The sequence below is a fragment of the Carassius gibelio genome, chromosome A1 (genome assembly GCF_023724105.1).
Source record: "Carassius gibelio isolate Cgi1373 ecotype wild population from Czech Republic chromosome A1, carGib1.2-hapl.c, whole genome shotgun sequence".
NCBI classification, from domain to species: domain Eukaryota; kingdom Metazoa; phylum Chordata; class Actinopteri; order Cypriniformes; family Cyprinidae; genus Carassius; species Carassius gibelio.
Window position 1 is genome coordinate 37,818,297 of NC_068371.1, and position 12,861 is coordinate 37,831,157.

The window sequence follows — 12,861 nt, forward strand, 5'->3', positions numbered from 1 at the left end:
TCAGGTCACTTTCAATATAATTGAGCAGTGAACGCCATAAAAAGATAGGTTTATAGTATTTATTGAAGTTTCTTTTCATGAAAGCAAAATATTTTGAACAACATAGTAATATTTAATAAATATTTTTATTTAGTAAAATAGTACACATTACAATTTTAGAACTTAGACAAACAAAAAGAAGTAGGATAGTCAGTATTTAACATAAAAATGATGTTTATATTTAAAGGAAATGCATGAGTGAAAAGATCTACTTCTCCCTCCCAGAAAACAGCCTGCTGTGTGTGCTAAAATGGGAAACACTAAATACCATTTAATAATAATAATAAATACATTTTGTGTTAAATAAATTTGTTACATTGTTACAGTTTTCATGTTTGGTTGATATATGTTTAAGGGATCTATAGGAAAAAGCTTAATATTTTAGACATAATAATGAGGCATATTGCTTGGAAAAGAGTGGATTCTATCTTTAATCCGCTCGAAGCCGTAGTTGCTGTGATTGCTGTCTTTGCTGTGGTTGCTGTGGTTGCTGTGGTTGTTGTAGTTGCTGTACTTGCTGCAGGAGCAACAGTTGTAGCTAAAGCATTAATAAAAACATTAGCAAATTAGCTGGACATCCCTATAGATTCATAGCTATAGACTAGTTACAGGTATAGAAGACTATAAATCTAGTGTGTAGTACATCTTACCTGAACCATTGACTGACACTGATTCGGGGATTATCTTCAATAGAGTCACATTTCCTGTTGCCACTGCTGTCAAGAGAGTCTTTGAAATATCTTGAACGGATGGGATAGTTTCGTTCAAGCTGAAAGCTAGTTGTGTTGATGCGATGATTGAGCCTGGTCTAGAATATAAAAAAGTTAAAAATTAATAAATGTTACCTTTAAAAATTCTGTTTATTGCAGGTTTCTTTTCCCCCCTCTTTCACAAACAAACAAACACACACACACACACACACACGTTTACTTAGCTATCTAAATGAGGACAGCATAATATAGCTAGTTTTTAATCCTGTAAACTAACTCTAAGCAGGCCTGGATTAAGAACTCAGTGGACTCTTCAAAATATGGTCAAGTAGACACACACACACACACACACACACACATGTTTCCATGTTTTGGGGACATTCCATAGGTGTTATGATTTTTAGACTTTTCTATAACCTTACCCTAACCCTACTATGAACCCTCACAAAATACTTTCTACTATTGTAGTTGTTTTTATTTTTTATTTTTTTTTTTTTTACAGATAATAATCTGTATGATTTAAGACAGTTTTCTGATGGGGACCAAAAAAGGTTTAAATTTTACTGGTGTTACTTTCCTTGTGGGGACATTTGGTTCCCATGATTAAAGCACACCAGGACCACTCACACACACACACACACAAACAGGGAAAATAATCAATATTGCAATACACTGTATTTACCTGAATCCTAGGACAATCAATCTGAGGAAGTTAGAATACTTAGTTTTGTAGACAGGCTCAAGCTGGAATAAATATCAAATAATTAGATACATCATATAGTTTGAGAATCTAGTTGAGTTGTTTGTCAAAAGTGTGTTCTAGTTTAACTAACCTCATCCTTGATAAGTTTAGATCTACTCTTAAACTCCTCACTGGTTTGATTACTGAGTGCACTGATAAATGTCTCATTAGAGCTAAACTCTAGATTTGTTAGCACTTCAGTTGGTATTTTTGCAGTAGTTGCTGTGGAAGTTGTAGAGGTTGTAGATGCTGTAGAGGCTATAGATGTTGTAGAGGTTTTAGATGTTGTAGAGGTTGTAGATGCTGTAGAGGCTATAGATTTTGTAGAGTTTGTTGATGCTGTAGAGGTTGTAGATGCTGTAGAGGCTATAGATTTTGTAGAGTTTGTTGATGCTGTAGAGGTTGTAGATGCTGTTGAGGCTATAGATGTTGTAGAATTTGTAGATGCTGTAGAGGTTGTAGATGTTTTAGATTCTGTAGAAGGGGTAGATAAATTAGAAACTATTGCAGCTGTAGACACCACAGGTTTAGATTGTGTCACATTTGTGGTGACTGCCTCACTACTGGTGGATGTACCAGTTATAGATGTTAAGACTGTGGATGAATCTGTTGGTGTCGAAGTTGCTGTTGTTGTAGCTGTTGTGGAGGTTTTTGTTGTTGTAACAGTAGTTTCTTGTGCTGTTGTGGTAACTCCTGCAGCACTAGTGGATGATTCAGCAAGAGTTGTAGAGGTTGTTGTGGGAGCTGCTGTTGTTGTAGCTGTTGTTGTAGCTGTTGTGGAGGATTCCGCTGTTGTGGAGGATTCCGCTGTTGTAACAGTAGTTTGTGGTGCTGTTGTGGTAACTCCTGCTGTACTAGTGGATGATTCAGCAAGAGTTGTAGAGGTTGTTGTGGGCGCTGCTGTTGTTGTAGCTGTTGTTGAGGATTCAGTTGTTGTAACAGTAGTTTGTGGTGCTGTTGTGGTAACTCCTGCAGTACTAGTGGATGATTCGGCAAGAGTTGTAGAGGTTGTTGTGGGCGCTGCTGTTGTTGTAGCTGTTGTGGAGGATTCTGCTGTTGTAACAGTAGTTTGTGGTGCTGTTGTGGTAACTCCTGCTGTACTAGTGGATGATTCAGCAAGAGTTGTAGAGGTTGTTATGGGCACTGCTGTTGTTGTAGCTGTTGTGGAGGTTTCTGTTGTTGTAACAGTAGTTTGTGGTGCTGTTGTGGTAACTCCTGCTGTACTAGTGGATGATTCAGCAAGAGTTGTAGAGGTTGTTAAGGGCACTGCTGTTGTTGTAGCTGTTGTGGAGGTTTCTGTTGTTGTAACAGTAGTTTCTTGTGCTGTTGTGGTAACTCCTGGAGTACTAGTGGATGATTTAGCAACAGTTGTAGAGGTTGTTAAGGGCACTGCTGTTGTTGTAGCTGTTGTGGAGGATTCAGTTGTTGTAACAGTAGTTTCTTGTGCTGCTGTTGTTACTCCTGCAGTACTAGTGGATGATTCAGCAAGAGTTGTAGAGGTTGCTGTGGGCACTGCTGTTGTTGTAGCTGTTGTGGAGGATTCAGTTGTTGTAACAGTAGTTTGTGGTGCTGTTGTGGTAATTCCTGCTGTACTAGTGGATGATTCAGCAACAGTTGTAGAGATTGTTGAGGGCACTGCTGTTGTTGTAGCTGTTGTGGAGGTTTCTGTTGTTGTAACAGTAGTTTCTTGTGCTGCTGTGGTAACTCCTGCAGTACTAGTGGATGATTCATCAACAGTTGTAGAGGTAGTTGAGGGAACTGCTGTTGTTGTAGCTGTTGTGGAGGATTCAGTTGTTGTAACAGTAGTTTGTGGTGCTGTTGTGGTAATTCCTGCTGTACTAGTGGATGATTCAGCAACAGTTGTAGAGATTGTTGAGGGCACTGCTGTTGTTGTAGCTGTTGTTGTAACAGTAGTTTCTTGTGCTGCTGTGGTAACTCCTGCAGTACTAGTGGATGATTCATCAACAGTTGTAGAGGTAGTTGAGGGAACTGCTGTTGTTGTAGCTGTTGTGGAGGATTCGGTTGTTGTATCAGTAGTTTGTGCTGCTGTTGTGGTAACTCCTGCAGTACTAGTGGATGATTCGGCAAGTGTTGTAGAGGTTGTTGAGGGCACTGCTGTTGTTGTAGCTGTTGTGGAGGATTCGGTTGTTGAATCAGTAGTTTGTGGTGCTGTTGTGGTAACTCCTGCAGTACTAGTGGATGATTCGGCAAGTGTTGTAGAGGTTGTTAAGGGCACTGCTGTTGTTGTAGCTGTTGTGGAGGATTCGGTTGTTGTAACAGTAGTTTCTTGTGCTGTTGTGGTAACTCCTGCAGTACTAGTGGATGATTCGGCAAGTGTTGTAGAGGTTGTTGTGGGCACTGCTGTTGTTGTAGCTGTTGTGGAGGATTCAGATGTTGTAACAGTAGTTTCTTGTGCTGTTGTGGTAACTCCTGCAGTACTAGTGGATGATTCAGCAATAGTTGTAGAGGTTGTTGTGGGAACTGCTGTTGTTGTAGCTGTTGTGGAGGATTCAGTTGTTGAAACAGTAGTTTCTTGTGCTGTTGTGGTAACTCCTGCTGTACTAGTGGATGATTCAGCAAGAGTTGTAGAGGTTGTTGTGGGCACTGCTGTTGTTGTAGCTGTTGTGGAGGATTCCGCTCTTGTAGCAGTAGTTTCTTGTGCTGTTGTGGTAACTCCTGCAGTACTAGTGGATGATTCAGCAAGAGTTGTAGAGGTTGTTGTGGGCACTGCTGTTGTTGTAGCTGTTGTGGAGGATTCGGTTGTTGTAACAGTAGTTTCTTGTGCTGTTGTGGTAACTCCTGCTGTACTAGTGGATGATTCGGCAAGTGTTGTAGAGGTTATTGTGGGCACTGCTGTTGTTGTAGCTGTTGTGGAGGATTCAGCTGTTGTAACAGTAGTTTCTTGTGCTGTTGTGGTAACTCCTGCAGTACTAGTGGATGATTCAACAAGAGTTGTAGAGGTTGTTGTGGGCACTGCTGTTGTTGTAGCTGTTGTGGAGGATTCGGTTGTTGTAAAAGTAGTTTCTTGTGCTGTTGTGGTAACTCCTGCTGTACTAGTGGATGATTCAGCAAGAGTTGTAGAGGTTGTTGTGGGCACTGCTGTTGTTGTAGCTGTTGGGGAGGATTCGGTTGTTGTAACAGTAGTTTCTTGTGCTGTTGTGGTAACTCCTGCAGTACTAGTGGATGATTCAACAAGAGTTGTAGAGGTTGTTGTGGGCACTGCTGTTGTTGTAGCTGTTGTGGAGGATTCGGTTGTTGTAACAGTAGTTTCTTGTGCTGTTGTGGTAACTCCTGCTGTACTAGTGGATGATTCGGCAAGTGTTGTTGAGGTTATTGTGGGCACTGCTGTTGTTGTAGCTGTTGTGGAGGATTCAGCTGTTGTAACAGTAGTTTCTTGTGCTGTTGTGGTAACTCCTGCAGTACTAGTGGATGATTCAACAAGAGTTGTAGAGGTTGTTGTGGGCACTGCTGTTGTTGTAGCTGTTGTGGAGGATTCGGTTGTTGTAACAGTAGTTTCTTGTGCTGTTGTGGTAACTCCTGCTGTACTAGTGGATGATTCAGCAAGAGTTGTAGAGGTTGTTGTGGGCACTGCTGTTGTTGTAGCTGTTGTGGAGGATTCGGTTGTTGTAACAGTAGTTTCTTGTGCTGTTGTGGTAACTCCTGCTGTACTTGTGGATGATTCAGCAAGAGTTGTAGAGGTTGTTGTGGGAACTGCTGTTGTTGTAGCTGTTGTGGAGGATTCAGTTGTTGAAACAGTAGTTTCTTGTGCTGTTGTGGTAACTCCTGCTGTACTAGTGGATGATTCAACAAGAGTTGTAGAGGTTGTTGTGGGCACTGCTGTTGTTGTAGCTGTTGTGGAGGATTCGGTTGTTGTAACAGAAGTTTCTTGTGCTGTTGTGGTTACTCCTGCAGTACTAGTGGATGATTCGGCAAGTGTTGTAGAGGTTATTGTGGGCACTGCTGTTGTTGTAGCTGTTGTGGAGGATTCAGCTGTTGTAACAGTAGTTTCTTGTGCTGTTGTGGTAACTCCTGCAGTACTAGTGGATGATTCAACAAGAGTTGTAGAGGTTGTTGTGGGCACTGCTGTTGTTGTAGCTGTTGTGGAGGATTCGGTTGTTGTAACAGTAGTTTCTTGTGCTGTTGTGGTAACTCCTGCAGTACTAGTGGATGATTCGGCAAGTGTTGTAGAGGTTGTTGTGGGCACTGCTGTTGTTGTAGCGGTTGTCGAGGATTCTGTTGTTGTAACAGTAGTTTCTTGTGCTGTTGTGGTTACTCCTGTAGTACTAGTGGATGATTCGGCAAGTGTTGTAGAGGTTATTGTGGGCACTGCTGTTGTTGTAGCTGTTGTGGAGGATTCGGCTGTTTTAACAGTAGTTTCTTGTGCTGTTGTGGTAACTCCTGCAGTACTAGTGGATGATTCAGCAAGAGTTGTAGAGGTTGTTGAGGGAACTGCTGTAGTTGTAGCTGTTGTGGAGGATTCTGTTGTTGTAACAGTAGTTTCTTGTGCTGCTGTTGTTACTCCTGCAGTACTAGTGGATGATTCAGCAAGAGTTGTAGAGGTTGTTGTGGGCACTGCTGTTGTTGTAGCTGTTGTGGAGGATTCAGCTGTTGTAACAGTAGTTTCTTGTGCTGTTGTGGTAACTCCTGCAGTACTAGTTGATGATTCAGCAAGAGTTGTAGTGGTTGTTGAATACGTTGTTGCTAGAGAAGACAAAACATTGGTGTGGTGTTTAAGTACTTATTCTGAACATATATATATACTTTATTTAAGTGAAATGTGGTATTATTGTTGTTGTTCTTGTAGGATTAGTTTTTTACATTTGATTCACCTACCAATAAAAATGCACATTATAATAAAAGCTTTTCCCTCCATTCTGGAAAGAATCCAATGGTGATAATTAGAAACTGCAAAGGAAGCAATAAACATAAAGTTTAAATACACACACATATACATGAATATATCAGGTAAACGTTTTATAATGTTGTTGATAAGCCACCTATCACCAAGTCTGAATTTATTTGATTAATGTAAAATAATAATAATAATAATAATAAAAACAGTAAAACAGTAATTTTGTAATGCAAAGCTAAAGTTTCTGTTTGCATCCATTACTCAAGTCTTTAGTGTCACTTAATTCTTCAAAAGCATAGAAGATGTCTTTCAAGAACATGAACAAACGGAATATTTCCAAACTTTTGACCAGTATTATATAATAATGTAGTAATAAAGAAAAGAAAAGAAAACATTCATATATATATATATATATATATATATATATATATATATATATATATACACATATATATAAACAATCAATGCATCCAAATGATATTGACATACCTGCATCAGAAGAGGAAGAGGATAAACCTAATCTACAGACATTATTTTCATGGTTTCAGCAAAGTACCATGCAAAAGCTTGCATTCTTGATTTAAGTTATCAACTAAATTATCTACTCCATCTGGAAAAAACTGGACACCATACATTTTTAAATCATGATTAGTCCAGTTAAAATTATCACGAGATTTCACAAAACTAAAATCAAGTTCCACTAAATATTATTTTATTATCACTCCTTAATATTTAACACAAATGGTTTTGTAAACGAACTGAGGTCCTTGATAATAGGAATGTGCTGTATATAGATAAATAATTACTTATTATTATAAGTATAGAATTATTTTAAATAATTATATTATTAATTACTTTGTGAACAGAATGTTATACTATGACTGCAATTTACTGTGACTGCTTCAATATTCTGACTACATACGTTTCATTAAAAAAAATAAATTTAAAAGTAATAGAATACAGACAACTTCAAAAATGACAAAAAATTTAAATTGTATCATATATTTAAATTATATTAAAATAGTAATGTTTTGTTATTATGCCCTAGGTGCAATATTCCCAGCAATTAAAATACTTTATCATATACATATAATTAAAACAAATATATTTTGTGAAATAAAACGCCCTTACCAATCCTTGAGCAAATAATAATTCAACAACTTGACCGGTAATCCGCTGTTGTTTCAGTGGTCCAATAGTTATTCAATGCTCCAGTTCTTCCACTTCTCTTGAATGGTGAGGACTGGCGTTGCCTCTTAAATACCACTTAGTGACGTACTGATTTGTGGTTTGTTACTTCATTGATAGGCACTGATAAGTATATGGAATGTTTTTTTTTTTTGCGTTTATCTTTTGTATTGTGCCTTAAGTGTCTGTCGCGTGCAACAATTTATTATAGGCGTGTTTATTTATAGAAACTGTTAAGTGGAACGATAAAGCCACATAGCCTAGTTGCACTTTTTTAATTTATAGGCGTATGCAACTTACATGACATAATTGTTTTAATTTAAGAAATTATTTTAAATGTATCCAAAATTCGCGGGATGGAACGATTTCTTTGAGGACACATTAATAATAAATAATATATCTCTTAATGTAGATATTACTTCATGGATGCTTGTGGAAACAATAGAGAATAGAATGGCAGTTAAAAATAAATAAATAATAAAATAGCCTACAACATCAAACATACAGCTTCTTATGAGTTTAATAATTTGGCTCATAGCTCATGATCTTCGTATGAATCCTACGTCAACTGATCATGATTACCACACGTTAGATGTCAAAAGAGACCGACACAAAAGACACTAGGTTTTCCCATGCATTCTTTGCATACTGAGACTTCGTTTCACTGGCCTCTTTGACGTTTTTGAGAATGTTTCGCCTCAGTCGTCACTAGCCCTACTCAACAACTGAACTCGTAGTGCCGAGACGCGCATATTTAGAATGAACCTGTTCCCTTACATATTTATTTTCCTGCCGATAAGCATTGCGGATCACATAATAAATTTAACGGTTTCAGGTCAAAAATACCAATAACAAGAAAGAAAGATAGTATACAATATAGGTATTTTAGACCTATAATAATAATTCAGACGGACAATAGGCTATATTTGAATCTGCTTAACTATTTGAAATAAAAGGATACGTGGTTTTTTGTTTCTTAACAAAAGTAGAAACCTTGAAAAACAAATCGGTGGAACTTCTGATGTTTCAATACACAATAGTTTAATGTGTATTTTTGATGACTGATCAGTAACATTTGCTGCTGTGCTCGTTTCACGTAATTTGTTTTCAGTTGCGACCTATTTGGATTTTTTTTCGATAAAATCGTTATGGCTATTGAACATTTCTGTGGCTGTGGGGTGCGGATGGGTTTCAGCGAGCTCAACAACTTCCAGAAAATTATATTTATATTTATATTATAATTATGGCTACTTTATCGAAGAGACAATTAATGTTTTTAAAGAATCTTCTTGAAATGTGTTTTGTTATAATAGAAAAAAACCAAAATATTATTTATTTATTTATAATTATGCTAGTAAATAAGTAGGCTATAGCATAAGTACAGTCATTTTATCTTAAGAGCCCTCTTTGATAATCAAGATAAGTGAAATTGTTGTCATTCCCGACATTACAATCAAGTTTAAGAAATGAATCCTTGGGTGTGGTGTGGTAGAAGTTAACCCATTATATAACACTATATTCACAGAAACTGTTCAGTGATGCTTGTAATCAAAAAAACAAAAAACAAAAAAACAAACAAACAAAAAACAAAACAAAATGACAGGCAAACAAAAAACACCAATCCTGTCATTTGTTTTACAATTTATATACAATTTATATAATTTCATATATAAAGTTAAAAAAATAAAAAAATGAAAAATAAAATAATTAGGCTATAGTTCTAAAATGAATCAGACCATCAGCTGGGTTACATCAACCCATTATGGGTTAAATAAACCAATTTGCTGGGTAAAATTAACCCAACACATATTCTATCCTATATTTATCCCACCCTTGGGTTAAAAATCAGGTGATGCTATAATTTATTCATAGTCTCTTGATAAACAAATATATGCAAGTAAGCGTTTAAAAGGCGTAGTGCCACCTACTGCATTTACTTGGTGGTCTGAATGGATTATTTTTATGATTTTTATGATAAAAACTGTATTATGAAATATGCTAAAATTTTTTTTGAAAAAGCCTTATACAGTCTAATTATAGTTAAACTGTAGCAAAGAAATAAATGTGGAATCATGTTTGCCTTGTTAAGAAAATAATTTAAATGATCAGTGGATTCTGGATAACAGCATGAAAAGATTGTTAATCAGCATAGTTATTTGCTTTCATCCATGGCAGCCATTGTCCAATAGATGTGGAGTTTTTCTCTTTCTCATTCTGGATGTAGGTGTTTAATTTAAATTTATTATAGTAATTCCAATGCAGACATTTACTGACATTTCAAATCAAATAAAAAAAAGGCTTTCTTCCTCCTTCCTGGATTCAAAATCTCAATAGTAAAATAAATAAATAAATACTGAATAAGAAGAATATAAAACTTGATGATTAGTATACTCATATAAACTGTATCTTAATTTTCTTTCTATATTAATTTTCTTTTTTGGTCAAATTTGTTTTGCTCCACCCACCAACATACCCACGTACATGGCTCGATTAAAAGAGATTCAGGGAGCAAAAGGGCCATCTACTGGCGAAATTGGCACAGTGCAGGTGGACTTGGAAGACTGTAAGAACTAATGCAGAAAATAAATCAACTATTATTGCTAATCAACGAAAGAACATCGTTTTAGATTAGAATTTTCTGAAGAAAAATTATCATTGCAACTTTTCTGAGCAAATATTCTACACTCTCCATCAAAAAGGCACAAAAGCTGTCACTGGGACAGTACCTTTTCAAAAGGGTACCTAAATTGTACATATTAATACCTGATTGGTACATATCCGTACCTTTTTAAAGGGTACTACCCCAGTGACAGCTTAACATATCACCATAACATAGCCTTAAATTAATCAGCAGTGTTATTATTTATTACATTCACTACTTGCACTTTTGATACAAAATTGCAGAAATGTGTCAGCATGCCCCAGTTACTCGCTGACTCTCTGTCCCTCATATGTCCTACTCTTGGGCTTTAAAAAAAAAGATGGCAGATGGCAGGCTTGAATTTGCTGTAAAATGCTGCTTTTGTCTAAATATCCTGACTACATATTCTTGAAAGTGAAAGTGAGTGACATACAACCAAGTATGGTGACCCATACTCAGAATTCATGCTCTGCATTTCACCCATCCAAAGTGCACACACGGGGTTCCGTGCATTGCCCCTCAGTCGTGGTATTGCTGGTCTGGGACTCAAAACCAAAACTTTAGGATTAGGAGTCATCAAACACTCTAACCACTAGGACATGACTTCCCCGGACCCTTTCATGTCTTATTAGCACCTGTAATACTGATATTGAAACACTGATATTGAAACAGATATAGTCCACCACAACACAACACAGACAGAGATTTTGAACTCAAACCATTGCAGACTGTCAGTCTTATAATGGAAGTGGATGGGAATCACGGCTAGAACATACAATAAAATAAATAAATAAATAAAACCAAATTAAACCCTGCGACTTGTGATGACACACTGATGTGAAACTGAACATTATTTATTTATATATTTGAGCTACATTAGTTTTTTCGGTAGTGGTAATTCTGTTAATTAATTTGCTTACTATTATGATTTTGCTCATATTAGTAATATATATTCTGGTAATATTATTTTGTTTGTTTGTTTAGTTAATTGTTTTTATTTATATGTTTAGTTTTTATTTTTGGTTAATTTAATAACTACAATGTTTGAGTTAGACACCTGAGGGCAGTAGTGGGCACAGGTTAAGGTAAATATAGGTAGGAAGTAGGAGGTGGCTTGTACCGCAGAACCTGATTTTACCAAGTGAGAATATTCTTGGAATTCGTTTCGGATATTATTGGGATACCCGATTGAAAATCAGCATGCATTGTTTTAATCAGCATTCATGGAGTATCTGCTGGCATGAGACAGAGGCCGGATCTGAGCTAAGAAATCTCCAGGTGGTATGTACTGCTAGAAATGTCTTATGGGAAAACGGTTTCATGAAAAGTTACATGAACCTAAAACTTGGACTGCTTTAATTGGCTGTGCACTTGTTGAATTATCGAGGCATCGGGTGGTCTATATTCATAAAAAATATAAAGCCAGTGCAGTGTGCCCTTGTTTGGATGAAGAGGATTTGATTTCTAAAACTAAGTTGTTTCAATAAACATTGCCTTCTTTTGCTAGCCTTGTTGCCCGATTGTGAAAATTCACTGATATAATAAACAATTAGGCTATAAGTTTGCAACAAAATGTCAGATGTGGAGAGGCCGGAATCAAAGCGGTAAAGGCTAAAAAGTTTATGGATAAAATCCATGCCTTAATAGAATTAAATGAAAATACAGACACAGTGAACAAATACTTATCACTAAAACTAAAAACTTTGAGGAGAAGATGAAATCATGTCATGCATTTATTGAAGATGTGAAGGAGTGGCTGTCTAAGGCTGGTTATCCATACATACAGCCAAAGGAATCTATCGACACAGGATGCATTAATGATGGAATACAAGCTGAAGGTGGAATACATCTGCTTACATGGAAAAAATATTTAACTGGACATCCGTTAAAGGTGAAGATGTAAAATTATTACAATCATTCTCTTTGTTTCTCTGAGGATGTTCAAACCTATCAGAACAAGTAATGTATATGAGGGAACTGGACTTACCATCTAACATGCGGAGTATCATTTAAAAACTTCATTACAAACTAAAAAAAATGGAGGAATACTGCATGTGATCTGCAAGAAAGAAGTGGACATAGAGCTAAATTCATTGATATTGTAAATTTTATTGAGAGACAAGTGAAAAATGCTTTAGATCCAGTTTTTGGAAACAATCAACATCCTATCCCTGTCCTCATAAGTCATCCTCTCCTTGTAATTAATACCTGTGTCATACCCATGTCATTATACAGAGTTGTGTCCTGATATGTCACAAAAACAAGAGCACACACACACACACCGTGAACACACACCCAGAGCAGTGGACAGCTATTTTTTCCAGCGCCCCGGGGAGCAATTGGGAGTTCAGTGCCTTGCTCAAGGGAACTTCAGCTATGGGTATTGAGAGTGGATGAGAGCGCTGTTCATTCACTCCCCCAACCTTCAACTCTTGCCAGCACTGAGACTTGATCCTGTGACCTTCAGGGTCAAGTCCAACTCTCTAACCATTAGACTGCCCATTTACAGTCAAAATCTGGGTGTTATGTTATATTAGACAGTAACTTGTCTTTTGAAAATCATATTTCCCATGTTCCAAAATATTATTACTTACCCAAAAGGCCCTTAATGATTTATCTCCTGCATACTTAACTAATCTTCTACCATGCTACAATCCATCACGCTTCCTTAGGTCGCAAAACTCTGGAC

The 12,861-nt window shown here is 36.9% G+C and overlaps 1 protein-coding gene and 1 long non-coding RNA gene across 2 annotated transcripts; both read right to left on the minus strand.

The window, feature by feature from the left end:
* Positions 1-216: 216 nt before the first annotated feature.
* On the minus strand, positions 217-4,369 carry LOC127946507 (mucin-22-like; the record flags this gene model as incomplete). The annotated part of the gene is made up of 4 exons (XM_052543509.1): positions 217-577; positions 690-847; positions 1,432-1,493; positions 1,583-4,369. Coding segments are annotated over 4 exons (3,186 nt in total), but the record flags the coding sequence as incomplete, so codon positions are not given.
* A 1,511-nt stretch (positions 4,370-5,880) lies between these two features.
* Positions 5,881-7,567, minus strand: LOC128020582 (uncharacterized). The gene is made up of 3 exons (XR_008185369.1): positions 7,475-7,567; positions 6,325-6,396; positions 5,881-6,192 (listed from the first exon to the last, which is right to left on the minus strand). It is a non-coding gene; the product is annotated as an uncharacterized LOC128020582 (long non-coding RNA).
* Between the last annotated feature and the right edge of the window lie 5,294 nt (positions 7,568-12,861).